This window comes from Arthrobotrys flagrans (assembly GCF_004000055.1).
Source record: "Arthrobotrys flagrans strain CBS H-5679 chromosome Unknown unitig_9, whole genome shotgun sequence".
Lineage (NCBI taxonomy): Eukaryota > Fungi > Ascomycota > Orbiliomycetes > Orbiliales > Orbiliaceae > Arthrobotrys > Arthrobotrys flagrans.
The window spans coordinates 3248630-3276543 of record NW_027137551.1 but is presented as its reverse complement, the minus strand read 5'-3'; the positions used below and the strand labels follow the sequence as shown (position 1 = coordinate 3276543).

The 27914-nt window shown below is 46.5% G+C and overlaps 9 protein-coding genes across 9 annotated transcripts; 4 read left to right on the top strand and 5 right to left on the bottom strand.

Annotated features, from left to right (window-relative positions):
* Positions 1 to 256: 256 nt before the first annotated feature.
* On the bottom strand, positions 257 to 2116 carry DFL_006314 (uncharacterized protein; the record flags this gene model as incomplete). Its single annotated transcript, XM_067635714.1, has 2 exons — positions 257 to 746; positions 813 to 2116. The coding sequence occupies 2 exons, from the start codon at positions 2114 to 2116 to the stop codon at positions 257 to 259; spliced, it is 1794 nt and encodes a 597-aa protein (XP_067490115.1).
* Positions 2117 to 3564: 1448 nt separating this feature from the next.
* On the top strand, positions 3565 to 4654 carry DFL_006313 (uncharacterized protein; the record flags this gene model as incomplete). The annotated part of the gene is made up of 3 exons (XM_067635713.1): positions 3565 to 3808; positions 3875 to 4013; positions 4084 to 4654. 3 exons carry the CDS (start codon positions 3565 to 3567, stop codon positions 4652 to 4654), a joined length of 954 nt encoding a protein of 317 aa, XP_067490114.1.
* A 916-nt stretch (positions 4655 to 5570) lies between these two features.
* Positions 5571 to 6578, top strand: DFL_006312 (uncharacterized protein; the record flags this gene model as incomplete). Its single annotated transcript, XM_067635712.1, has 3 exons — positions 5571 to 5696; positions 5856 to 6366; positions 6433 to 6578. The coding sequence occupies 3 exons, from the start codon at positions 5571 to 5573 to the stop codon at positions 6576 to 6578; spliced, it is 783 nt and encodes a 260-aa protein (XP_067490113.1).
* A 2129-nt stretch (positions 6579 to 8707) lies between these two features.
* DFL_006311 (uncharacterized protein) lies at positions 8708 to 9337 on the top strand (the record flags this gene model as incomplete). The annotated part of the gene is made up of 2 exons (XM_067635711.1): positions 8708 to 9142; positions 9197 to 9337. The coding sequence occupies 2 exons, from the start codon at positions 8708 to 8710 to the stop codon at positions 9335 to 9337; spliced, it is 576 nt and encodes a 191-aa protein (XP_067490112.1).
* A 905-nt stretch (positions 9338 to 10242) lies between these two features.
* Positions 10243 to 11393, top strand: DFL_006310 (uncharacterized protein; the record flags this gene model as incomplete). The annotated part of the gene is made up of 2 exons (XM_067635710.1): positions 10243 to 10513; positions 10576 to 11393. The coding sequence occupies 2 exons, from the start codon at positions 10243 to 10245 to the stop codon at positions 11391 to 11393; spliced, it is 1089 nt and encodes a 362-aa protein (XP_067490111.1).
* A 702-nt stretch (positions 11394 to 12095) lies between these two features.
* Positions 12096 to 12530, bottom strand: DFL_006309 (uncharacterized protein; the record flags this gene model as incomplete). The annotated part of the gene is made up of 1 exon (XM_067635708.1): positions 12096 to 12530. The coding sequence occupies one exon, from the start codon at positions 12528 to 12530 to the stop codon at positions 12096 to 12098; it is 435 nt and encodes a 144-aa protein (XP_067490110.1).
* A 417-nt stretch (positions 12531 to 12947) lies between these two features.
* Positions 12948 to 17544, bottom strand: DFL_006308 (uncharacterized protein; the record flags this gene model as incomplete). The annotated part of the gene is made up of 3 exons (XM_067635707.1): positions 12948 to 16181; positions 16263 to 16376; positions 16471 to 17544. 3 exons carry the CDS (start codon positions 17542 to 17544, stop codon positions 12948 to 12950), a joined length of 4422 nt encoding a protein of 1473 aa, XP_067490109.1.
* A 2955-nt stretch (positions 17545 to 20499) lies between these two features.
* Positions 20500 to 21324, bottom strand: DFL_006307 (uncharacterized protein; the record flags this gene model as incomplete). Its single annotated transcript, XM_067635706.1, has 3 exons — positions 20500 to 21020; positions 21084 to 21188; positions 21276 to 21324. The coding sequence occupies 3 exons, from the start codon at positions 21322 to 21324 to the stop codon at positions 20500 to 20502; spliced, it is 675 nt and encodes a 224-aa protein (XP_067490108.1).
* Positions 21325 to 22504: 1180 nt separating this feature from the next.
* On the bottom strand, positions 22505 to 27594 carry DFL_006306 (uncharacterized protein; the record flags this gene model as incomplete). Its single annotated transcript, XM_067635705.1, has 6 exons — positions 22505 to 22591; positions 22669 to 23184; positions 23307 to 23442; positions 23587 to 24047; positions 24108 to 25598; positions 25648 to 27594. 6 exons carry the CDS (start codon positions 27592 to 27594, stop codon positions 22505 to 22507), a joined length of 4638 nt encoding a protein of 1545 aa, XP_067490107.1.
* Between the last annotated feature and the right edge of the window lie 320 nt (positions 27595 to 27914).

Genomic DNA, 27914 nt, shown 5'->3' with positions numbered 1-27914 from the left:
CCTTTGTCAGTGTGTTCAACCCAGCCTTGCGTTACTGTTTCATAAACTCCATGCGTGGTCAAGAATTTGCTTCTTTCCCCCGAACTTGTGACAAACCCTTGCTTTCGGTGTAACTTTGAAGGCTGAACGTTCGAACCGGACGGGGACATTTCGATAATATTTTGAGAGTTTTTGCCAATTGATATTCGATACTACCATCGTATCTTCCAAAATCCATCCTTACATGACATGAGGAGTTTGAATAGTGCGGAGCAAGTTAATTCGACTCGTCGTCTTCCCGTTTCCTTTGCCTTTCATTCTTTCTTCTCTCCCGCTCGTCGGATGTGATCTTTGAGATTATACCGTCCAGCAATGCTATTGCCGTATCGATATCGTCCATTTCCCTCCCGGGTTCGTTCAGATAACCGAGCTGTTGCTGATATGGCGTTTGTGATGGTGACGGTGGAGGGTAGGGTACATGGTACCCTGGGTGATACTGATATGGCGTTTGTGATGGTGACGGTGGAGGGTAGGGTACATGGTACCCTGGGTGATACTGATATGGGGAGTGTCCGTGTAGACGATGGTCGTACCGAGGGTATCCTGGATATTCCGAGTGAGGTTGGGGTGGAGGAGAGCTTTGTCCCTGAGGGGGAAGGGGAGGATATTCTTGGGCCGTCTCCTCCTCCCACCGCTGTTCTGCCTTGCTATCTTTCCATAAATGCAGAATCTCGAAGCCAACTTCGATCGTGATGAGGATTATGATCCTTCAAGCCGAAGAAAATCAGTGTCAACCTTCATGTAAACCAGCCCTCTCGGACGGGACAACTCACATCCACTCCAAAACCAAACCGTGCCGTTCGCTCAACCTTTCTCTCAGCACCGCCGCCATCTCGCTCGCATAATCCAGCCTCTCGTTCAACTTGCGAATCCTAACCCCAACGTCCAATTCTCTCCCAATACTTTCGCAATAACCTTCCAACCCCAACTCCTTCCTCGAATCCCAGAATATATCCGGCAGGTTATCGGTTAACTCGGAGTAGAGATTCAACCTGGCCCTGAAACTCAACAATTCTCCCGTCTTCCGAAGGATGAAGCTTCTCGTGAACGGTAGCCGTGATCCTTGGCTTAACAGCTGAGGTATCATCGAAGTCGACTCGATGTAATTTTCCAACATCTCCTCCAAAACCGCCAATTTCGTCGACCTTGCCATTCCGGATGAAAATGCAATCTTTGCCAGAACCGTGGGCGTGTTTTGATGCCGTGAACCTTCTTCTTCGTCTTCCTGCCTGACAACTTTTCGCTCACCTAACGGTGTTCCGAGGGAATCGATATTGCTGATGTTAAGAAGCGGATGGTGTTCCTCTTCCAACTTTTTATTGATCCCCGTACCGACTATTATAACATCCCCGCGTAGGAAACTGGTATGCCGGCTGGGATCCTCCACGAATTCCAACGACTCCGTCTCCGTGGTCGAATGCGGATTCTCCGCCGCGGGCCTGATCAACGCTGCAACCGCGGTAATAACCGCCTCGGGAATCCCCCAAGACACGATATTCCCGGACGGGAACACAAAGATATCACCGTAACTATCAGCACCTAGTTTTGGAAACTGCCTGTACGCTTGTGGTGGTAACGGTAACCGTAGATGAATGACTTCTTCACCTAGACCGGTTGACAGGGGATCTGGAACGTAACCTCCGGATTCGAGTAAAGAGTTACATTGTAGAAGGTCGTACTTTTCAGCGGTACAGTACGCCGTACAGATTTGTGCTGGAAGCCTGCCGTCGCCGTCAGACCCCACGGTGGAGTTTTTATTACGATCACCGGCATTGGCGGCTTGACGGAGACGAGATTTTGCAGCTGTGGATCGGGTATTTGCTTTCTTCTCGAATTGGGATGAGATTGGCGGTTGGCCGTCTTTTCCTTCGTTTGTTTCCTCCCGTTTTATGGCTTTTTGGCGGGAGGCGGTTGAGTTGAAGGTTCTGAGGGAGGTTTGGTCTTGGAGGTGGAGGAGACGGTGAGGAATGGCCAGCGATGATGGTCCGATGGGGGTTCGAAGGCGAGAACGGGCGAAGTGGGCTGTCCTGCTGGGTGCCGCGGTTAGAAGACGTCTGGTGGCTCTGAGGGCGGACATTGCGGCGCCATATTAGTCTGTTGACAAATGGAAGTAGGTAATTGGCGATGCTGGTTTAAGAAGTTGAAGATACTTCTGATAGAGGTTTCCGTACGAAGAAACTTTTTTCTTTATCCGATTCAACTCTCTCAATTACGAACAACGAATTCTATTCGAATCAAAAGTTTGTAACAGGTACAGGTAGACAACTAGCAGGTACTCAAGTAAGTATATCCAAATTACTCCGTCCGACATGGCATATCCAAAGTAAAATATAGAATTGAGTCTACCGTCGAACAGCTTCAGTTGGTAATGAATGCGGATCTCCAACACCAAAACAACACAAAATGCACCGCACGGTTGGAAGAACGACAGACGTCCATCGCGAGGCTGCAACAGAACAATGGGAACTCCGGGTATTCTCCATTAATTTATGCCCGTTCGAGGTACAGATGTAGAGGTTCCGGCAGCAACGGAATTTGCCGACATGCTTCGGTCGAAAAATCCGTCAAGCTTCTCCATATATTTTGGTTTCCACAATCCATGTTCGGGCCCGGATTGTATCCAACAGGTTTGCGGCTGGCATCTTTTTTCCCACCGACCAACCTCGATTACCATTCGTCAGAGACGGTACAGGCTGAACATTTGGAATCGCAGCCTTGGAAATCGCAGCTGCTTCCTGATCGCACTTTGTATATTCCCTGATTGTCGTCACAACGTAACGTTGTTCGATCTTCGACAAGGCTACGGTACCGGATGCCAGCCTGGGTACCTGGCAAGTACTAACGTTAGGGGAATAGGCCATGCAGGACCCACCTGTACGGTCACTTTTGTCCCCTTTTCCTTGAATTTATCGTCCTAAATCACACGGAGGTCACCAAACGTTTGTGCAACCTGCAAGTAGCCAGCTAGCCGCAAATATAACACGGAATGCTGAATTTATGAAGTAAAAGATAAGGCCTCGGCCCCAGCGATCATTGGCTGCGTGTGGTTTGAGTCCCGCAGAATTCGGCAGAATCTGCCAATAAATTTGGTTTGTGGAGAAAGAGGGCCCGAAAACCTGTCCAACATTTGCTGCAGCCTGTGAGGCTGTGAGGCCGACGGTATGTGAAGCCCACGATTCAACACGTCGAGCTTGCAGTTGAGGCTCTAGCAGTTTTTTTAGCTTGCGTGCGGGTATTCCCCGGCTCTGTGTCATCCCTCTTGTTGTTTTCTATGGCCAAAATTGGATTCGGTGTTCTTGTAGAAGGAAGTATATAAGGATGCATCGTCGCAGATGGGCTGAACCCAGAGGAATGATTTCGAGATCCGTGTAGCTTTATCATACTAGAAATCCAGTATTACCTTTTTGTATTTCTCCGCTAGTACTTACAGATCCTACCTTCCTTTCGGTGGTATCTACTTTCGAATTGGCTGTTCATCCTCCAATCTCAATATACAAAATAGCCAGGTCAGATATTTACGTGACAATGTCGCCAAAGATAATACTTCTTGGATCTCTCCTCGTCGCTCTTGACGGGGTCCTCGGATTGAACATTCAGCGCCTTCGCGCCGTCGAACCACTCCAGGATGGAGTAGTGGTCGGTTACTCGATCCCAGACGGTCTTTTGAAGAGACAAACAGCCACTTGTCCGATCGGCTCAAGACAATGTGCAAGAATTTCGACTGGAATCTTCTGCGCTGGCGTATGTTGCTTTGAAAACGGAGAGTTCTGTATGTCTCTCTCTGACCCCTCGTTCGCGTCTTAACTCAGACTAACATTGGTTTCCCTTTTCTCAGCGTATGGTTGCGATATCGGATACTACTGCGCCGGATCTGGTGCCAATGCAGGATGCTGCCCTGTAGGTCGAATCTGCACAGGTGGTCCTCCTCCGTGTGCCGATAATGGCGAGGCCGCCCCATCTCCAACTACGGCTTGGTATGTCGTTACTATCCCATAATACCCTTCACATAAAAGACCGTTAGCACTGACATTATACGATCCGTAGTCCCGCGGACCACCCGATCTGTACGGTCAACGATCGCGGTGCACCTCTCTGCTCCGGCGATGTGACCCGAACGAACACTAGGTCATTTGTCATTACTCCTACGAACACTATTTCAATCACTACCACTTCTGAAGTTGAAACCGAGACCACCGAGGAACCGGAACCCACCACCGCAGAAGAGCCGGAGCCGGAACCGACAACAACCGAGGAGACCACAACCGTCGAGGAACCGACCACTTTTACCACTACGGGTGAAATCCCAGAAGAAACTACCACGGAAGAACCGCCATCATCGACCGTGGTTGAGACTACCGAGGAGACCACAACCGTCGAGGAACCAACCGCTTTTACCACTACGGATGAAATCCCAGAAGAAACTACCACGACGGAAGAACCGCCATCATCGACCGTAGTTGAGACTACCGAGCTTCCGACGGATACCCCTTCTCCAACTCAATCCTCGAGCGTAACTCTGACGCCGCTACCGACGCCTAACAGCTCCGGTCGAACATCGGCAGTGAATTTGATCGTTGCTTTGATGAGTGTCGCGTTTGCTTTCTTCATATTTTAAGTTTTGATGTTGAATGAATCGATAATATTCAAAGAGGTGCGAGATGAAGACAACGCTGGGGATTTCGTCCAGGTAGTAATGCGTTGACGCTGTGGCATTTTGGTGTCGACGGATTGAATGGATTGCGAAAAGCTTAGAAAGAGGAATTGATGAGTGATGATTTATTTTTTAAGATATCAATTCTTTTGCTTGGTAACATTGTTCTAGTTTTTCAAGATCTCCTTGAAAAGTAAGACTGTTAACTAAGTTGTAGTCTCGTACACTACAATGAATCTCTGCTCACATCAGATGCCCAACCCACGTGATTATTTCTAGCATCAAAATTGGACGACTTTCAAGCCTGGTCCACTAAACGTATAACCCGATCTGGCCGTTCGATTGAACCTAAAATTAACCTGCTAGGTAAATAATTGGGCACAATCACGATGAAAAGTTTGACCATCGCGAATGAAAAGTTGCGATGGCGCATTTGTGTTGGCACCGCCACACCGCCACACCTTTGAATCGTGAGAACTGCAATAGCCTCGGAACCCTGAAGTCCATCATTTTCCTGGTTATGTATAGTAGTCATTGTGAAAAAATTTCCCGGTTGGAATAATTCGACCAAGCTATTCTTACAAAATCCAGAACACCGTCACCGAGCCTTCGAAGCAATCAATACATCACCTTCAAGAGCAAAAAGCTTATCTTATTTCCAAGAAAACATCTCTTACCTCCTATACCTTCAAAATGCAAATTTCCATCCTCTGTTGTATTTTAGCGATCGCCCCAAAGAAGTGTGGCGTACGTGATACATTCCGGGAGATATAAATTACCTCCTCAGGGTCCAGTCCTTCAGATATTTTAGGACCGTCATATGTTCATCAACCACACATTAACATTCTTTTTCCCCACTGTGCGAACTACGACAGAATCCATGGGTGCCAACGAAATAATAAAAGCCTTCGCCCGGGGCACAAATCTTCTCCTTGATCACGGTATGAGCCTTATACAATGGGGGGAACAAGTTCACTGGTATTGGGGTTATCCGGCGGTGGTTTGTGTGGGTTACTGCCCTTCCCGGCCCCCCTCTTCCTCCTCCCCCGAAAAAAAATTAATTAAATTAAAAGAAAAGAAAAGAAAAGAAAAGAAAAGAAAAGAAAAGAAAAGAAAAGAAAAGAAAAGAAAAGAAAAGAAAAGAAAAGAGCTAATTCGAATATAGGTATTTGACTTTGCTGTCGAAGACTCACGTCTAAGTGAAGCTGTGAGCCTCCTTGAAAAAAAAGACACAGGCTTTAAGCTCGTCGATCCGCCGTTCTCTGTGAGAGCGAAAGGTGCTTTAGGGAAAAAAGGTTACCATTTTGTTCATCAAGTGGATCAGAAAAGCTTCCCTACTCGTCTACATCTGATGCCAGAGTCGCTGGTCCACCTCTCAAGTCACCAGGCTGATCTTGTCCGTTCACCATTCGATTCGACTCGAGAATTGTATATCCCAAAACTCCCAGAACATTGCATCTCATTGATCCGGTGTATGGAAGACTACCCTGAAAAGGCTATAGATAGATGTCCAGCACGGCGTTTCCTTCACATCCTAATCGCAACAGCTATCTACAAGGAGCCTAATGTTGGCGGGAAGATATATATTCCGGAAGAAGAGACCGAGTCCGAAGAGGATTTCAAGGTCAGGCAGAAAAAGGCAATCCAGGAAATTGAGGCTTGGGAATTGCTTGAGAGTAATGAACCCTATCGATCAAAGATGATCAAATTTTTGCAATATAACTCCATATCCTAGAAAGTAGCAGAAATCTGTTCAGTCAAGAACAATTTCCAGCAGTTCATCCGCCCGGCTGTGTCTGGATCTAAGCTTGCGAAAAACTTCCATATGACTTTCACGACGATCTTCTTCAACTCCTTTGAATTCAATCCTCTCACCCCTTTCGACTAGCCACTCTAGCATAGATATAACGTCATCTAGGTCACTATCCGCCTTAGCTTGAGACTGCACTCGGGTCGATTCAGACATCCAGCTCCACCTAGTGAGTTTCATACAAATCAACATTGAAGGGTGGACCACGGGAACTTTTACAATTAGTATCTTCCCATGTGACTTATAAGGTAGTTATCAATTGCTTACTTTGGTTAATCGTCAGAGCAGGAGTAGAAGAGAGTTTTGGCATGCGGAGAAAGGATCTTGGTCCGTCTTCAAGGATTTCGATTGGGATAACAATACCACTTTCCTATATGTATGTAATACAGACGGGTTAATTAAATGTTTAGCCAGTCAATAATTATCAACATGGATTGACTAGGCATGGCTTACACTGGTATATATGAGTTTTAAGTTGGAGATGGTGAATCTCTTACTGTTTTGAAGGATGGCTTCGCGATGTTGGTTAGCGGGAGGTTCGGCTAAGACATCTATATCCTTATTTCGATCCTATTATTATGTTGTTCATATATACTAGACGATATTGGTTTGCAATAGAAATCCTAACTTTTGTGACTCTTTCTGAACCCGATATATTGACAGCAGCACCGTCTATGACAGCGTGGGTTATACCAGCTCTCCCCAGAATGGCAGAGAGCTCCGCTGCTGCTTTGATAATCTCTTCCGTGGGAGTCATCATTGATGGTCTAGCTGATGAGATAAAGATGTTACTAGTAAGGTTTCAATTGTACAAAGCGCAGAATGATAAGGGATTCGATGAAGAAGAAAGAGAATTTACTTCTTTCTTCCGAAGTTCTATTTAATGACATTCATGTTACACGGCGACATGTCATATCTATATTAAACGATGACATGTCATATCTATGTTAGACAATAACATGTCATATCTGTGTCGCACGATGACATGTCATAATTCTCCTACCACTTTCTCCATAGCCACATGCGGGCATTGAGATCCGAAGTTCAACAAAAGGGAATGTTTTTAGTAGGGTTGTATCGGGAGCTATCGTATGATGAAGTTAATTAAGGGATATCTGATGCCATATAATATCAAGATATATTTAAGTTTAATATACATGATTTTGGCTTAATATTATCATTACATGCTTAGTTACTGTGTCGACGCTTCTAAAGCTGATGGATGCGGACGGGGTCATTTGGTCCGCAATATTGTTGAGAGTGCACAGTTCCTGTTGGATTTTTAGCTGGCAGTTGGGTATCGATGGTCTCGTGGCAACGGCAACGATATAAATTTAAGAGGACTTATATATTTCTCATAGTCTCTACCAGATTTATCTCGTAAAATAAATGCTACTGCGAAGTACCAGATAGGGATTTCAGGAGACTTTAGGACCGGCTTAGACTGAATACTTACAAGACGTTTTATGAAGCGTATATGAAGCGGATTTCCCGTCCTAGAAAAACCTTTAATTCATTCTACAGTAAAGACCAGGAAACGTAATGAAAGGTGTAAAGTAAAAACCTTATTCAACATTTAAGACACCAGAACCGGAATTTTATCATGGCAAGCCCTAAAATCTCAGGTAAGGCGAGACATGTTGTCATCGGCGGTGTCTCGCAGTTGCAATCGGGCTGGCATTTCGAGATACCATCCTGACTATCACCTCTCTGGGGCTGTTGGAGCGCTTTCGACGGAGATTCTGAGGAACGGTAGCGTCGTTTCTGGAGTTAACAGCGGATATCAGTCGATCCCAATCCATACTATGAATAACGGTGTTAATAAGGAGGATGCCACCTGGTTACAAGGAACCTCCGGTTGTGGTGCTGCGATTAAGAGCAATTGAAGAAAGAGAGCAAAGGGTTTTATCAGTTACTAGAAGAAGTTTGGGGTAGTACTTTTACTCCCGAACAGTCGGATATTACTAACGCTTATGCCAGTAAGTTTTACATTTTCTTCTCTTCAATTCTAGCCCGTGCACAATTCTAACCAGCCTAAAGTATACGATGTCATCAACTACTCCACAACCAAACTATCCCGTCTCATGAGCTCCTTACTGATGAAGCTTTCCTTCAACTGTGCACCCTTGACAATAAGCAACAATGGAACTTTGCCTTCAATACTTCCGAGCCTGTCCGTGCTATTGAGGGCGCAACCTTTGCTGCAGATGTCTTCTCGTATTTGGAAAGCATTGTCAATTCCAAGGGTCCAACTCAACGAATATGGTACCTTCCTTTCGTTCCTCGGATTGGCTCAACTTCCGGCTGCCAATACATATTTCTACGGACTTCCTGATTATGGCTCTTCTATAGCTTTCGAGCTCTTTACCAATGAGCCTATTAGGTCTTTCCCAGATGCAAAGGATATCAATGTTCGGTTCCTGTTCCATAACGGATCTACTACCAACGGTGGCGGATTAGCCGCCTACCCATTGCTTGGACAAGAGGAAACCGAATTAAGCTGGGAGGCTTTCGCAAAAGAAATGCGAGCCTTCTCAATCACTACGGAGCAATGGTGCCGCACCTGCGGAAACAAAGGTGACTTTTGTGCCACCGCTTCCAATGACCCCACCCACTTGTTCACCCCACCCACCATGGACTCAGTGACCCGGTTGCGGGAGCCGTTGGAGCCTTGGTTACCTTGGTCGTGATCCTAGTTGTCCAAGTCCTTATCATCTTCCCTTGCAGGGCTTGTTATCGTTAAGAAGGGTATCAAGGGCAAGAAACCCGAGACCTTGAGCTCTGCGGAGCCAGTCAAGGATGAGGTATTCGACAGCTCACCCAAACAATGGTTGTAAATTTGCTCGCCGCATATATACGCATACACCTCCCCATTTTACCACTATAGCGACTAGACTGCATATGCAATATAAACTTATGTAATCCCATCCTATCAAGGTTCCCTTCTCTCGTCTCCACTCTTTCGCAGTGTTGTAAAAAGATGTGTTGGTGTAACCGTCGTATCCGCCCTGCCGAATCGAGCAAGCGGCCAGATCGGGCGCATCCAGAATGGTGGCAACAGTAGCATCTCTTGAAGTCATCTACCAGTGAAACGGTATCGAATCGCCCACGGGGTTGGCTTTCTTTCTCCACCAGGCCGCAGATGTGACGCAAATTTTCTGAATTTTTTTCGCGCATATCAAGAAAAGAGACCATGGACATGTCAACTTTGGTACCGGCGTGGTAGCCACTCAATCCATGACCATTTTACAACATACAACATACAATATTGACTTTTTTCTCCACGGAAAATTTGGTCGGTTTGAGAGGTCCCGTTGTCTAAGACTCCATAACTCACGGCCCGGCATCGTGTATACCGAGGTACCCAGAGTGGCCAAATAGGTCCTTTTTTTCTAGCGGCCGAAATGATCAAATGTTGAACTGGTGCTAGTGTCTTGCACCGCTGAAAACGAGAAAATTCATCCGTACTACGGCTCTGATATATAACGTGCCTCGGATGGCCCGGCTTTTTTGTGAAAGCTCCTGTTTCTCTTTTTGGTCGTCTGTCCTTGTCGTTCAACGACAGGCGACCGGAAGAGCGGTGATGGCCACTTGACTCTCTTTGCTTCCTATTGTTTTTCTCTAGAATTCTTTTACTCTTGGTCTTCGTATCCACTCCAATCTGATATCACACTTGGTTTTGATTGCGACAGGTTGTATTTTAGGCTTTCAACACAAAATTATTCGAGTCGTGCGACCAAAAATGGACCAACAGACACCTCCAAGAACCCCAGTGTTGGAAAGCAGCACTCCGGACGATGAAATAAAGAAACACCAAGATGCCCTTCCCGTTAATGGGTTGGGTATAATTGGACATATTCTTGCGCCGTCCAGCCTGGAATTATCGACGTCTATAAAGGCAGTCGTCAACTCCGAGGCTGCAGTGATGGCCTCGGCTGGCCAACTGCTCTTTCCAAAGGCGGTTTTATATGGGAGGACGATAAACAGGGTCATAAAGCTCCTTCAAAGCGCAAGTATGTACGATTCAGTATGCATATACGCATAGCTATTGGAAATATTCTAAACAACAACTTAGATGGCCTCGACAAAATTATTCGCACAATACAATACACCTCCCGTCTCGTCGCGCACATCATGCTCCTGAAAAACCTACACACCCCGACCACTTCTACCGCAGCAGCTGGCATCCGTCGCCAGTTCGGGCTGACAAGACGTCTTCTGCGTTGTTTCAACAATATCGGCCAAATGAACGTCACAATAAACCTCATTCGCGAAGGCAGACAGAGAATCAGTAACGACTTTTTGGGATATATACTAGAATTGATAGAAGGGCTGGGATATACTGGATTTGGTATCGCCGATTCTTTGGGGTATTTACCAGAGGCAGGGATTATGGGTATTCCGTACAAGGGTATAGTGGATAAACTGGCATTTCACTTTTGGTTATATGCGTTGGCGGCATCGATATTGGGGGGTCTGGTGAAAGTTATTGGGCTTCGACAAAGGCTGGAGAAATATAGGACGATTTTCCCAACTGTATCGCAGGCCGCTATCGAATCTACGAGCCATCAAATCGAACCGGCGAAGGAAAATGAGAAAGAGAAATCACAAGCGTTGCAGTTAATGCAAGACCTACCACCAACACCACCAGATTCGCCAATACCTGCTACCCAGGTATCTGTTAATGATGCCGCCCTTTCTGTGGTTAAGAGTTTAGAAGAACAACGATTCATTATTGGGCTCAACATTGTTGGAAATGCAGCAGACATTATTTTCCCACTTGCTGCTTTGAAAGTTAACGGGTTTAGTGCCCTTAACGATGGTATTATGGGGTTTGCGGGTTGTATAAGCAGCGCGGTGGGTATGAGGAAGGCTTGGAAGGCGACTGCGTAGATTCTGATCCGTTTGGGATATAAGAGATAAGAGATCGCATCGAATTTAGCATCAAACAATCAGGACATGGCAATTTGAATCGGAAGGATATTTGACAAATACCTAAAATCAGAATGACTTTCAATACCTCTGACTAAACAACTATTTTCCCTAATTTAGAAATAAAACAAGGATAACGAATAAACTTGACATCGCATGTTTGTTCCAATTTTTTTTTTTTAAAATGTAAACCCTCCAGTCAATTGATCAAATCCCCGGCTCTCATCCTATCACTAAAGATCCACCATAACCATCAACGTAGCATGCCACCTCGTCAATAAGATCCCTATTTAATTGAGATTCAGAGACTTCAATAACTTTGCAACAGTTCCCTTATTCAATTCGTGGTTCGAGAGCAGTTTGTATCTCCAAGCAATAGCAGCATTCTTCTCACTTCCACTAATCTCCTTTACAGCTTGCTTGAAAAGATTGGTCTACAGCAAAGTCAATCAGCGGGCATATTTCGAGAAACTTGTACACAGGACCAACATACTTGTTCTTCGGTCAACTCAACGAAGAATGGCTTTAAATGATTCTACCAACGCATTTGCAAAGCTTTCAAGGTCTTTTGCGATTCCGGGTATGCTTCTTGAAAATCCGCCTTGGTTTCCTTCCAGGGTATTCCCTCCGCAGTACCACCAGTGTGTCGTTTGATGATATCGATTAGAGCTTTGTCAATATCCTCAGTCCAGGCCTCTGCACTTTCTCCTTTCTTGCGGCCTCGTCCGCTCCCTTTCCCGGTCTTGACCCCACCGTCTTCAGGAGTATTTTCTTTTTTAATTTGATCGATGCTCTGATTTTCTTTATCTTCTTTATCTTCAGATCTCTTTCGTTTCTTCGAAGGTGGCTCTGTAGATTTTCCAGACGACCTTTTGGGTCTCCCAAGCCCTTTTCCTTTTTCTCTTTTGGTTTATCTGACTCTTTAGCAGATGTTTGTGCTGAAGCTGCCTCGTTTTCTTCTTCTTGGGCAGGCTCGGAGCTCTCTTGTTGTTCTTCTCCCATGGTGTTTTCTTCTTCTTCCTCTTCAGCTATTTGTGCGACTTCAGGGACTTCTTCTTGCTCGTTTTGGTCTCGTGAAGTTGGATCCATAGTATCCATGTTCTTTATATTTTATGATAGTTTGTCTTAATGATCTTCTGACACTGGGTTAAAAGGTTTGATGGGATATTTATCACAGAATACGGATGTTGAGGTCAATGTTTTTGGAGAAGAGTGGTATCGTAGTTATTGGTATGGTAGGGATCCATGGGTAGCTTCTTCGCCTACAATAATATTTCTATTTCGAAGATATTGGAAATAAAGAATCTTCTCCACGCCCAGGCAGGGGTCAAGAAGCTTCGGGCATAAGCAAAATACGTCGGTATCCAATGCTAATCACAGCCAGAAGCCGTACTATAGGATGCATCCCATAAAAATGCTAAACAAATACGCCAAATGCAATCATGTATGCACACCGAAAGATGAGCTATCAGAACGGGACAGGAATGTCCGAAAACTAACAAAACCAAAAATAAATCAACCATCCAAACCCCCAATGCTAATTTCTCCGTGCCTCAGATAACTCATACTGCTCTGTGACCTCATTGTTGGTGCTTCATCCCCCAGTCCCCTTCTAACCAACCCTCCTGAAGTTGCTAGCCTTAACTCGGCACTCTGTAATCTTAATTCCAGATCCCTCTTCCCCTTTCTCAACTGTTCCAGCTCTGGAATATACGCGTCAAGTTTCGCCTTCATACTCTTCTGTCCTTCTTCGTGCTCTGCCTTCAGCTTCTCATACTCTTCGAAGAAATGCCGGTATTCTGTTTCATACATCTCTAGTTTCTCATTTAATCGAATGATTTCTGCGCGGGAGTCTCGAAGGTCACGTTGTAGAGATGAGACGCTGGTAGTGGAGGGTACTATTCCGTTCTCCATGGCTGTCAAGGCAGAGCTAGGACTAGGAGATGCTCGTCCATTCCGGATACCACCTCTCTGTTGAAGGGTGTCCTCCAGCTGTTTGATAGTAGAATCACGCTTCGCGACCACTCGCTTCTGAGCAGATATCTCGGTTCGAGAGTCCTGGATTTCTTTAGCAAGGGCATGTATTTTCGACTCCAAATCGGATATTTGTCGTGCATAGCGATATGATGATTCAATTTGAGACTTCAGAGAAACGTTCTCCTCCTGGGAATTCTTTAGCTCTTTTGACAAGGATTTGATCTCAGCCTTTTGATCCTTCAATTCTTTCTCGTATTGCTTCATGTCATTTATGAGGGCTTTGATGTCGAGTTTAAAACTTTCCGTCTTGCCATTGGCGTCTTTCAAAGCACGTTCGAGGCGTTGGACTTCGTCTGTCTTTCGATTTGAGTTAGACATCCACTGAGCTACGAGTCCTTGCTGTTCAGCCAATTTTATTTCAGAAGCCTTTGCATCTTCAGTTGTCCGGGCCAGCATCTTGTTGATTGTATCTTCGAGTTTTGCGATAGTATTCAGATGGCCTTCGATAACTTGGCTATGCTTCGTCACCAGTGTACGCTTTTCCTCCACCCACAAAGATCCGGAGTTATTCTTCTCATCTCGCAGGGCGTTGAATGTGTTTTCCTTTTCTCGGATTGTTTCCTTAAGCGATTCGATTTCAACGCTATCGATGTCGAGCTTGGTTTGGGCTGTTCGTATCTGAAACTGGAGATCCTCGGTTTCCTGCTGATGTTTTGTGTGCATTTTATTCATAAGGTTTTCGCGAGCTTGTAGCTGAGTTCGAAGGTCGGCGATGGAATCATTGGAGGTCCGTTTCTCGTCTTCGATCATTGACTTAAGAGCTTGCTTTTCCTCGGTGAGAGATGCGACCTGTACCTCTGCTCTCTTCACCGCATCATTGGACTTTTCAAAGCGAGTCTTCAAGCTGGCTAGCTCTGATTCGGTAGTATCTTTCTCCGACTCGGCTTTTGCGACTCGATCAAGAAGTTGCTGCTTGTTTTCTTCGTCATCTTTTAATTGCTGCTGAAGTTCAGCCACTACTTCTGCAGCCCGATCTTTCGTCGCTTTATTTTCCGCTTTGAGTTGTTGGACTTCCCCTTCGTGCTCGCTACGGCTCTTCTCTATCTCTGCCTTTAGGTCTTCCAATTTTGCGGCCTCGATAAGCCTCTCCGATTCACGCCTGAGAAGGAACTGCTGTTCGGCCTCTTGTAATTGTGTTTGAAGCTTCAGCTCAAGGGCACTTTGTTGGGCCACCAACTGAGCTTTAGCTTCTTCAACAGCCTTGCACAAAGCCCGTTTTTCAACCAAGTGCTCACGTTGGACTTCCAAAAGTCGAGTCTCGAGTTCCGTAGTGGCGGACTTGATCTTTTCATCTAGTGCGGCGTCCGATCGTGCCCTGAAGTCCTCGTACTGAGCTTTAGTCTCGGTGAGTAATTGTTCTAGACGTTGTTTCTCTGACTGGAAAGTAGCTTTCTCCTGATCTCGGAGCCTGTCACTAGCGTTGATAACAACTTGGTACTCTGCGATCAACGCCTCTCTCTCCTTCTCCAGGGTTTCTTGCTGTTGCTTTAAGGCCGCATCGATTGCATTTTTAGTGATCACGAGCTCTGCCTCTAAATCTCCTAAGGATCGTGCCCTAGTCACTAATTCCTCCTTAAGACTTGTAATCTCGGCGTTGTTCTGTGCTTTTATGACTTCCTCGAGACTGTTGAGGGCTAAGGCATGGGCCGCGTCTATTTGTCCCTTCTCCCTGGCGTGTTCCTGAAGAAGTTCTGTAATTCGATCGTCGAATGCTCGTTTATCTGATTCATGTTGTTCCGCCAGCTGCAGAGTCGTTGCCCTTTCAACTTCGAGAGCAGACTCATATTTCTCTTTCAGGCGAGCGTATTCGTTTTGGGCTTCATGTCGGATCTCTTCTTCAATAGCCCGGCGTCCCTGTTCGGTCAGAGAGGTAGAGCCAGTGCCCGCCTCTAGTAATTTGGCATCTACGGCTTCCTTCTGGAGCTGTAGTTCTGACTTCGCCTCTTCTGCAGCACTCAGAGACGCCCTTAATCGTTCAGAGGTTTTGCGCTCAGCTGTTAAAGCCCTAACTTTGCTAGCAAGAGACGATTCGAGCTCCGAGACTTTTCGGTATATCCTTTGATCTTCCTCGAGTTGTTCAACTGTTGTACCTCTGGATCCTTCCAAGATGCGGATCGAAGTTTTGAGAGCCGCGATCTCGGTATCATGTTCCCGCTTCAATTCCTCGATGGTATCAGAACTGGCTTTGGAATTGCAGGTACAGTCCACAAACTTCTTTTCTTCAAACAATTCCCGCCGCATCTCCTCGGTTTTGATTTCCCATCTTTCCTCTGCTTCTTCAAATGCCTTTTTTGCTGATTCCAAGTCCTTTGCTGCTTTTAACTTCACTTCCTCAAGAGCAGCATTATGACCATCGCTTTTCACCTTCTCCATTGCTTTCAGTCCTTCAACTTCCGCCTGTAGCGCTGCGATCCTTTCCGCGTCTCGCTTTTGGCCTTCAAATACGAGAGCGGTGTCCGTCATATCCTTCTTCAATGCGACGACTTCTTCGACATTTCTCTGAGCGGCGCCCTCTAATTCTCGTCTATGTCGATCTGTAAGCTGCCGCATTTGTACCTGGTACACTTGCTTCTGTTGTTCCAGTTCGATGGCATGACGATTTTGAATCTGTTCCAATTCTGCAAGGCGGTCAGCGAGCAGGGCATCACGGGCGTCGATTTTCTTCTGAAGGTGCTCGTTTGCGACTTTCATTACTTTGACGACTCGGTGGGCCTTTAAATGTTAATTAGCATATAACCATTATGCTTTCCGAAGCTAAGTAGAATTGCTATCAAAAATGGGGAGCATAACTACCTCAGAAGAACCCGCTGCCGCCGCTGCAACATCCGGAATAACCAAATGATCCATGGACCCGATCGAACTCGACGAAGTATTGTTAATCGAATTTCGTTTATACCTTTCACAAAGCTAGAGTAGAAAATATCAGATCTCGTTAGCTTCCACTACCTCCCACAACTACAATTCTCAACCATTTGGTGAGGGAGGGAGGGGAACAACAAACCTTCCTCAACCTGGCAACTTCTGCCTCCAAAATCGTCTCCCTGCCCTGAACATTCGATCTTGTCCTCCCGTGTCCATTCCCACCAACGCCGGGCGCAGGATTAAGTTCCACCACAGCTTTATGTCTCAAATCCCTTTCCTCGATTTCATGCGAATTCAACCCATTGACTTGTTCATAACTTTCTGGTAGCTCATGTATAAACACTTGTTCCTCGCTCGCATTTGATTGTCGTGACCCTGGTGGAATTATAGCTTTTTGAGACCGTGTAATTGACGTCTGGTGGGTTATCGACCCGACTGAAGGGGTTGGCGAGAAGGCTCGCCCGTTGGGGAAACTAGGCGATACAGGGCCGTGGAAAATGTTTAATTGAGAATTAGAACTAGCGGATAATGAACGCTTTGCGTGGTGGTGATGATGCGTGAGGTTATTTACATCCGAGTGCAAAGAAGAAGAAATTGAAGATAGCGATTCGACAGAAGGTTGGGGTTTTGATAGTATATTTTCTGACGAATGTGTATTTCTAAATTCTGAATCTCGAGAAGATGGAGGTCTTCTAACAGATCTTGAATTCGGCGTACCAGATGAACTCGACGGAGGGCTTCGGTCGACGCTAGTTCCCGGCTGTACAGTGTGGTCTTCGGGAATAACCGACGCGGTACGACGGATATTTATGGTATTTGCAGTATCGCGTGAATTCCTTCTAGCGTTTTGGGCTCTACTCTGTGGAACCACATCATGAGTAAACCCCAAAGAAGAACTAGCCCGAGTAATTCCATTTCCTACTATCTTCGACGAGGAAGCCCATACATTCGGCGTAGGCGTTGGCGTTGTCGCCCTTGAAGCTGTCGCGGTAATCTGGCGGCTTCCAGCGATATTTCTATTAGTCATAGAAACACAATTGCGACCAGCTCTATTACTATTTCCGGTGTTTGAGCTCACGACCTCATTCAAGCTTGCGGATATAGATGTTCCCTGCGTCGATGTCGATGTTGTTGTCGTCGACCCAGGTGATATCGCATCCTCGGAGTCTTGGGATCCAAAGGGCGACTTTGGCCTATTCCAAGGCCATGGCATCCTGAAAACGCCAGTTAGTCCGGGGAGAGCGAAGGATGGTTTGTTATCGCGGCCGTCGGATCCGGGACGTCAAGGCGAGTTTCACAGGGGCCGAGGAACATTAAAGATATCGATATCAGATCGAAATAATGATCTAGTATCCGAGATTCATAAGACAAAAACGGGGGAATGTCTGGAAGTATTCGCTTTTATTATCCAATAAGTTTCGAAAAAATTTGGTCGTCGAGATGTGCTGTAACGAGATGTCTGGATATAATCGAAATTAGATACCAAACGGAAAGGACGGAGATCGAAACGAAAAGAAAAGAAAAGAGACAAGAAGAGTTCCCGCAGCGGATCGGCCTTCGTGGATTCTTTTTAAAAAATTTATTTTCTTTTAAAAAAAAAAAAAAGATTGCTCCGTCGAAGTCTGGAAGGGGTCCTCTTTCAATCTAGCTATATGTGTATCGTCCAGTTCACAGGAGGTCCCGTGTTCTACGGCCTTCTTTCGTCGAATTTTAATGGGGTGGGTCACAGACACGCCTGCATCCCCAACTTATGCAGCCTCAAGATTGCAGAACGTGGGTTAAAAAGAGGTGGCTTTCTCTTATCCACTGTTGGCGATTGGCTCGGTCTCCTGAAAGGGAATGTGCTGAATACAAGCTCGTGAAAAAACGTATTAATACGGCTGATGAGCGCAAGGCTGCGAGGGTAGGGAGATCTGGGATCGGAATAATATATGATGCGGACTTAAGAGCTGAGTCCCGTGCACCATATGCACGAACAATGTGCAATAGGGTATTTCGAATGATAACCCGACTTTGAATATTTCGTCTTGCTCAATAATTCTAACAGCCGTTTTGAATCGCAAACAACGCTCTAGCTCGTCGCCACAATATATCTCAGATCCACTTTCAATTGGAGACTTCGTCGAAAACCTGCCCGAAAGAGCTTAAGAGTCGATGGGACGGATGTGGATATGGGTTTGCACCAGGGTTCGATTAGTGCTGACCCCCAAACCCAAGCCTCTGCGGCTGCTTGGGTTCAGATAAGAAAAACGGTGCCTGGATTGGATTCCTGTTCGCTATTGATAATTGATAGTGACTCGTAATATCAAAATTAAAAAGTCAAAGAACATTAATCGTTTAACACACGACAGTGGGACACAAGATACATATCATATTCGTATCCACTCGGAGGAAGAGAAGAGAACGGATAGGGAAAAGGAAAAAAAATACTCGACATACCTCCAACTAGGTACTCCCGATATCCTTCCTGAGCCTTACAACCAATAGTATTACAAAACAATACGCCCATCCAACCCGTCCACCTCCAAGGTCCTTGTTGGATCGAACCGGATCTCGCGTCACTTCCAAAATATCGCCATAACCGAACTGCTGCAGCCGCTGCCCCAAAAGCTGGGTGCCTGAAAGCAACAGACCATGTCGGACGAGGCTAATCGAGGGCGTTAAAAAAAAACCACGTACAAAGTGCAACAAGTTGATTCGAATGCTTCCGGGCCTTCCAGGAGCCTTCTTTCTCAGTTACATAGAAAGGAGCATGCAGTTGAATGTGGGTATGTGGGTCCGACATTGATCTTCGTTTCGCCGATTCAACGTCCTGCAGCTGCGCCAACACCAAAACAGGGATGAACAATTATCACAACTGCAACGTCTGTCTATAGTACATAGTACACATAACTCCTATTCCCCGTTTAACTACAAAAATAACATGCTATTGTGGCTTCTTCCTTTTTTTCCCTCTCTCACCTCCCCGTTTTACTATTTATTCCTTTATTTAGTTTCTATTCTTGTGTCATAGTGCAGCTTAACGGGATCTAAAATCACTGGTGCCTGATTTCCTAAAGAATCGATAATCCAAAATGTTCCTGAACGGGCATATGTACCATATATGCAACCGCGGGGGGAGTATCAATCTTTGTATCTTGCATCCGGAGGCTGGACCGTTTAACACAAATAAACTCTCCTATCACATTAGCTACAGCTATATATACATGCTACAGTGGCTTGACATGCAAAGAGTCAAATACTCTGTACCACTGTGATAGTGGCACCGTGAGTGAATTGCGGGCCACAGCTAAGAAGTTCTTCAATAGCTTTCTTGCGGCTTTCGTAGTCACCATATACGTGTCCGTGTACATTCCAAGGCACATTCTAATCGAAATCCCAGCCTAGGGCTGAAAAGGCCTTACGAGCCTTGTAAAACGTCTCTTTCCACCCGAAAAAAGGTTATTCCATCCTCGGCGTCTATACTCTCACTTACAGATTATATTAAGGCTTCTTCGGTGTGTTTACAATACCTTCCAAGGCTGGTGTGTCAGAACAGGTGCCATCCCTTGCCTAAGCATCTTGCTTAACATACAATTATCTTTAATGGTGACTCCAATGGGAGAAGAAGAAAATGCTCCGTCATATATCCTGGTATTCTACCCTACCGATAGAAACATGATAGATCACGCGAATGCCCATGTAGTGCGAGGTAAGAATAATCACGGCAGCACACGTACGTGCATATCAGATTTATTCTATCGGTTCAAGGATATACTTCGCCTGGCAAGCGGGTGTAAAGTAGTAAAACTAAGAGGCAGGGGATACATCCATACCGATACGAGAAAAGCACTTAGCCATGTTAATATCTCGCAACTAATTTACAATATAGTGTCCGAAACAGTACTGCAATCCTCAAGACTTCTCTGTAGATACCGCCATACATTACCCCATGTCGTCAAAATACAGTTTTATAACATCCATGTCCCTCCATCTTTCGTTAGTATTCTATGAACTCCATCTAATTTCTTCGTTGTAGTAGCACACGGGTTAAAACTATAATCGAGTTCCTTAGATAAATATATTTACTATAGTACTCAAAACGTTCAAACCCAGCGTTGAATCCGGATCCATACACGTTGTTCCGAAGTCTTATATATAAGTTTAAGAGCTACATGATAAAACAAACCTACCTCAAATTGACAAAAATGTGAATATTCGTCCAACCAGAACGTTGATGCTGGTATCTGTGTATAAACAACGTGAACAAAACAATAATGCAACGGTCAGAAGGAACATCGTAACCAATATCTTCCGAACCCTCGCAATTACAACCCCTATCGGAAATCTTACTCGTTAATGGTAGCACATGAAGGCAAGTAACATCAGGAGCAACATTGCCGTTCATAACAACTAACATCTTATTAGAATCCTCATCATATACCTCACTCTGGATATTCGAGCAATCAAAAAGAGAGTGGAGCGCAGTAAACTCTTTACTGCCAAACCCCTTCCGCGGCGCCTCAAAGGTCAGAGGAACGGATAGAATCTTGAGTGAACCAGCAATTGAAAGTGAGTCGTAGATGTTTACCCTGACACGGGCAGACCGGATAAACGAAGATTTTAGAGAAATTGGGAAGTAATGGTAACAATAGTAATGACCATATTGATAATGAGAATGACTGAGGGCAATTATGAAGTTCTGAGAACCTATAATGCCCGAAGGTCCATTAGCAATAATGATTAAATTAAAGACACTGATCGCGAGCACACCTATGGATGCATTTGAAGAATAATCCTCCCCAACTTCCTTCAATGGTCTCGACCGCTCTGGGTCCCCGAGGGTCGAAGCGGAGGGCGCCGGTACGAGGTCTACGTCTATAAACTAAACTTCAGTCTCTGATTATTCTCGACCTCTTAAAAAATATATCGGACGGTACATAGAGACCGAAGGAAACAACATACACTCCTCCGACATCTCATCCGTACTATACCCGTCCACCGGCCTGGCCATGGCGTTGTGCAAAAACGGTTCCCAACCCTTCTTATGATATTATACTGAGGAGTGCCTTCGTGTCAACGGTAGGATTAGACTCTTTCCGTGTGAGTATCCCCTACCACTCTGAGTTCGTTTTATTGAACAAATTGTCGTCCGCGGATCTGTGTCTACCGACAGCAACTGCGGGGTTGGTTGCATGATGTCAGTTTCGTTTATGCCTGAAGTACCTACTGGGCCACATGCTAGGAAGGAATATTTTCGAGTACCATTAGCAGCCAGTATTCCCGAGGCCGGAGAAGCTAACTGTCAATCCTGTTTAGTCCGGATTTCATATATTGACATCATATTGGTAAACTGCCTTGGCACGTAGCTTCATAATATCACTATCCAAGAAGTAAAAGCAAAAGTAGAATATAAATATCCCGAATGTATACACGAAATATATATACATCCCCAAACAAAAAGTATATTACCCTCACCATCGATAATATATGATGGCTAAAAAAGATTATTACAAAAAAAGTACAAAATACGATAAGAGCAACAGAAGAGTGGATATCTTTTTGCATTTGGCATCAAATAAAAAAGAACCGCAAAGCGGGAAACCCAAGAGAGAAAAGTGATATCTTCAATATTCATTCATGAAGGCAAATAATCATTATGCCCTTTCATTGAAAAAAAAAAAAAAAAAGACGAAAAAAGATGAAGAGAAGAGAAAGAAACTGAAGAAAGTCGCCCAAGCCTTTCAGAAAAGGGAAAAAAAAGGGTGGCCACACCGACCAAAGAAAACGGGATCAATCCAAAAGTATCCCCCAATTAAAGAAGTCGAAAGACAGAAAGGCCAGGCTAGAAAAAAAAGTCTTCACACTTTAAACAGAGAAATTATATCACCAGAAGAAAAGAAAACAACTACTCATCCTTCTTCCCTCCAAAAAACCCTCCCAAAAATTTCCGCGGCGAAAGCGCATTCTCCTTCTTCGACGCCGCCGGACTCTTCCCCCTCTCCATCCGAGCATTTAACTCGTCAATACTCGAAATAATAGTAACCATTTTATTCTGCGACGTGGTGGCCGGATCGCCAAGCCGCTTCATGGAACTCTTATTCGAACTCATCCGCTCGCTCACACTCCTCTCTTTCAACCGTTCTCTATCCCCGCGTTCTCTAACCCTAGAATCAGATCTAGATACTCCCCCATCACGGTTTCGACTTCGATCTCGATGCTGCCCCGAGGACGACGGCGACGGCTCGTCGGGCGTATCCCTGTTGCTTCGCCTTTCGCGGCTTTTATGTCGATCGCGGCTCTTAGCTCTATGATCCCCTCGACGCTCACGTTCAACGCGCACGATCAACGAACGTACATCTTCGTCATCCGGCGGTGCTAGTAGCCCATTCCCGCCTAAGTCATCGCCCATATCCCTCGATGAGCTCTTGGTCCCGCTCCCACTAGCCTTCGGTTTCGGAATCATCGACATTCGCTTTGTAGTCCTGTCCTCTTCTTCGTCGTGTCTGTCGAGTCTGGAAATCGTTCGTTCTCGTTCCAACTCCTTTTTCAAGGCTTCTCTTTCGCTCCTTACTTCTTCGAATCGCGCTTTTGCCCCAGTTCGATCGAGTAGTCGAGCCTCCCGTTCGGCTTTAAGTCGTTTCTCCAACTCTCGTAGGCGTAGTATCCATCGTCTCTCGTTCTCGTCTGTAACATCGTCAAGTGAAGCTATCGTATTGCTCAGGGCAAGACTAGTGTCCCCTGGTGGATCCGGCGAGCCCCGGTGTACTACAGAATTATCCGCCGCAGACAAACTATCCCGTGACGCAGCAGTGCTAATACCACTTCGGACCGGTAACTTGGATGGTTGTAGTCGAACCACATTAAGTTCCGCCTATACAAAGATTTACATATAGTAGTTAGCATATAAAAACGCTATCTTCAGCTGCTAAAAACAATCCCATAATATACGAAATTGATCCAATCAGGAATTACAGATAGGAGAGAAGTCCATACCTTCAGCAACCGATTTTCAGTCTTCAGCTTGGTGATTTCGTTCCGCATCGATGATTGTTCGCCGACTCCATCTCGGACCATAGCTTCCAGCCGTTCGAGCCTGCGGGTCCGGGTTTCTAGTGTATTTTCCACAACGCTGCACGTTTCATGTTGGTCAGCGTTCACCCTTGTAAAAGCCATCATCAATTGCCAGAAAAGGAATCGAGTTCCAAAAAGCCACAACCGAAGGCGCAAAATTGTCGAATCATTAGTCCGAAGCCAACATGCAGGGAAAACTTACGCATATTCCTTCCACAAATCCCGTTCAATATTGCGTATTCTAGTCTTGAATCCCGTCAATACAGTCTCCAAGTTCTTCGCAGCCGCAAGAATCGACTTCGAAAATCCGGAAATATGAGTGTTGACACTAGCGTCAGCAGAGAGAACAGCACCCCCCTTGCCCACCAGTTTATTCCTGTCAGCCCACTCGGCTCCACAGATAGCAGAAAGGCGTATCCACAACTGGACAAGAAGCGAGTTCCTTTCGGCGAGCTGTTCCTTGTACTGCAATTCGAGCTGCGACAGGGCCCGCGAGTCCTTGGTGCGAGACTTCTCCAGATCTGCAAGTTGAGTTCGGTGCTGGTCGACGAGTCGTCGGGACTTCTCGTGGTTGGCTTGAAGGTCGTCGGCAACGGCCTTGTCAGCTTTGCGGCCTTGCTTTTCCTTTTCAAGGAGATCCGTGAGCCTACGGACTTCGAGGGCCTATAGAATGACATTGTGTAAATATTCGCAGTTCAAAAGTGGCGCGTAGACGGGACGTACCGTGTTTTCCATGAGAGATTCGCGATCCTTGAGAGTCCGGTCTTTGTCCGCAAGGTCAGCCTTAATTCTCCCGATTTCTTCCATTCGCTTCTCAAGTTCCTGGTGGAGGGCAACAACGGCCTTAAGAACGTCAACTTTATTGGCAGCAAGATCACCAACTGCTTCCCGAATCGAATCCTCGAGTTGACTAAGCTTTTCCTTCCAATCCCTAACTTCAGCTTCGCGACGAGCCAGGCTCTTCTTAAGTTGCCTGGCGGCTTCCTTCATGTTAAGGATTTCTTGGTTCTTATCGCTGACCAACTTCTCCATCTCCGCCTTATTCAAGTTCCTTGTTTCGTCCATTAACTTCCTCTCCTCCAACAACCGATCACTCAAGCTCCTCGACCGCTCCTTCTCATCCTTCAAGGTCTCCTCCAGGGACTTCATGGCACTCTCCAACTGTCCAATCTTAATCTTATCGCTATCTTGTTCCTCCCTCAAGAACGCAATTTCACCTTGGGCACTTTCCTGCTGCACGCTCAGCCTCTCATTCTTCGTCGTCAAATCATGAATCTGCTTCTCAAGCGAAGTCATCTCCACCTCGTTATCATTAATAACCCTCTGGCTCTTCTCCAACTCCGCTTCAAGGCCTGCAATCCTGGTTTGCTCGGCAGCTTGCGCATCCTCCATCCGCACAACGACAGTACTCAAGTTCCGCATCTCCTCCTGGAGTGCCCCGAAGTTTTCATCCTTATTACGGAGTTCTTCCTCGAGCTTCTCCATCTCGTTGGCGCGGATGTCGATCTCCTCCTCTAAACGCTGGATCTCTTCTTCAGCTTCTTCTTTGAGATTATCAAAGTCCTGTTCGAGTTCCTCGCGGAGGCGGGCCTGTTCGTTGCGTTCGGCTAGGACGACTTGCAAGTCGGCATTGAGAACCTCCAGTTCGTCTTCGTACTCCGCAGCGAGGTCGCCAAACTCCTGTCGCTGGATAATAACCTTGTCGAACTCGCGGAGCTTGGTTTCCAACTCGACCTCCAAATCCTGGATCTTAAGCTTGTGCTCAGAGATCTTGTCGCGAAGTGCACCGTTGGCATTCTCGTAGTCCTCACGTTCGGCATCGCCCATCTGGTTCTGCTGCGGGTTGCTGCTAACACGGCTCATCGCACGGTCGTAGTTTTCGACTTGAACGATTTGAGTATTATCCCGCGGCAGGCCCAGTTTAAGCTCCTCGATTTCTTGATACAACCGTTCCTTCTCTCTGTTACGAGACGTAAGCATCGACAACTGAGCGCTGACTTCCCGCCGTAGATCCTCGTTCTCCATGCGTAGTTGTGAGACTAGTGTGTTCTCTGAGGTCATGGATGCAGCGCCCCGAGATCGCGGAGCCGGGTCGCTAGCATTGGTCTGAGCTGCGGCCTTAAGGTCCCATACCTCGCGTCGTAGATTGGCATTGTCGTCTTCAGCCTGTTTTCGACGAGCGCTTTCGCTTTCAAGGAAATCTCGGAGGGTTTCCTGGTCAAGTCAGCCCAGAATCACCATATAAAAGAAAAATGATACATACTACTTCCTCTCCCCCACCGGCCATTCCGCGGACTATCGCACTAAGTCGCTCACACTGGCTTTCCTTGTCCTTCATTTTGTTCCGTAGCTCTTCTACTTCTACTTCGACCTTTTCCGTTTGCTCTTTCCAGTAGATAACCTCAGTTTCCAAAGTTGTGATATCAGCCTTCTCATCCGCATCGTCACTACCGTTACGAGTGCTGCTTGCATCCCCTGACTTCTCTAGCTGCTTGATACGTTTTTTCAAAGTCTTCACGTGGCTCTTCAACTGTGTATTTTCCACAGCCAGGATCCCGTTTTCATTTTGTAAAGTTTTGACACTTTCTTCCGAAGTTTTATCAAGGCGATTGTTGAGATGAAACACTTTTATCCTTAAATCCCAGTTCTCCTTTTGCAACTTGTCGATCGTGCCGCTCTGTTCTTTGAGAGTCATGCCACGGCCACCACCGGGTTTTTTAGAAGGCGAGAATGAACCGTTCGAGGCTTCACGTTTACGGAAATCACGGGCGATGGTATCGGGGACTTTGATATTGCGGATTTGAGCTTTCAGTTGGGTTTCCGGGGGTATCGGTTCGGAATTTGGACGGGCACGAGGTGTTTCCGGGGCGGAATCGTGAGCTGAGTCGTCTTCGCCGGAGTCAGAGCGGCCTTCTTCGTCTAGGTCTTCGAGAACCTTTTCCACGGCGGCGTTCATGTTGACAGAGCTGGCGACGCTGTTGGTTGAAGGGTTACGGCGCATGGAGCGTTCACTGGAGAGACGATTAGATCTGCTGCTGCGGGTTTCATCGAACCCGAAGTCGAAGTCGGGTTCTCTTTCCCTTTCCCTCTCCCGCTCCCTCTCCCTCTCCCTCTCCCTCTCCCGTTCACGGTCTCCCCGTTTTGGTGGTTTGATGTCGTGATCTTCCACGTCTGAGATTCGTTCGCTACCGATGGAGCTGATACTACTGCGACTCCGTTGGGTTCTGAGACGGGGTCTTCGGACGGGATCTCGATTATCCGAGGTCGTGACTTCGTTCCTTAAGCCGGATTTCCTCTCCGGTTTAGGAGTGTACTGGCTGCTAATCGCTCTGGCTTTTGCCATCGTACTAGGACTGGAGAAGGACTCGAGGGTGTCGGATGCGGGGACAGATCTGTTTGAGAACGAGTCGTCGCCTGTGGGTAGTTCTGGTGTATCCGAAGGAGCTACCGAAGGAGCTTTTCTTGTTGATTTTGTAGATGATGCAATGGACGTTCTACTCGGTTTCGATTTTGAGACGGGTTTATAGTCGTCGTCTTTGGATTTGTATGATGACGATGAAGGCCGAGCAGAAACAGGAGCAGCAGCTTGTGGAGGCATACCCGAGGCCTTACTACTGCTGCGCTGCCGCTGCCGCTGCTGTTGACTCTGCTGTTGGCTCTGCTGCCTCTGACTGGAAGTGGAGCCGGCAGAAGGAGGTCGGTCTGTGGTAGCAAGCCTCGGTTTGGGCTTTGGATCGGAGGGGCGGATACCGCCCACTATCGATAAATCGGCATCATCCCCGTCACCGTTGTTAGGCTGAAGGAACGGATCCGGGGTGCTACCTCTGAAGGAGCTTTCGACCTGGGCGAGTTCCTTCTGCTGGTCGATGGGGAGGGAGAGGTTGGAATGATTTCCAGGAATTTCTTCGTCGGAGAACGGGTCATCGTCGTTGAGGTCGTCGTTGGAGGAAAGGGCGCTCAATTGGTCGTCGCCGTCAGAGCCTTCGATTGTGATTGTTGGTTTGGAGACCTTCGAAGGGTATGAGGATGAGGAAGAGGGTCGTTGGGAGGATTGGGTCTGTTGAAGGCGAGATTGGGATTGAGACTGAGGTTGAGGTTGAGGTTGCGACGGGTGGGATTTACGGAGAGGAGGAGAGGACGGGTAGACGGGGGACATGACAGGGGATATGGGCGACAGGTCCCCGTCGTCGTCGCTGATTGTGCTCGCCATTTTTATCGGTCACTCCTTCATCAAGCTGGGTTACCTGGATCGAATCGAAGCCGAGTAATCAAGCGGTGATGTTGTTAATTAACAAAGATGTTGTTGACGAGGAGGTCACAGGTCAGGTTAGGGAGTAGTTAGATCCAGCTGTCTCTCGTTTGTTTTGTTGGTTGCCCTGCAAACCTGGACCTCAGACCTCAAAACCTCAAAACCCCAGAGACCAGATCCAGACCCACTCAGACTTCACACAATTGATGCTAGCAACACTTACTCCGATAGGCAGATAGCAGGCGATGAATAATTGATATGTAGACGAACAGATGGATACA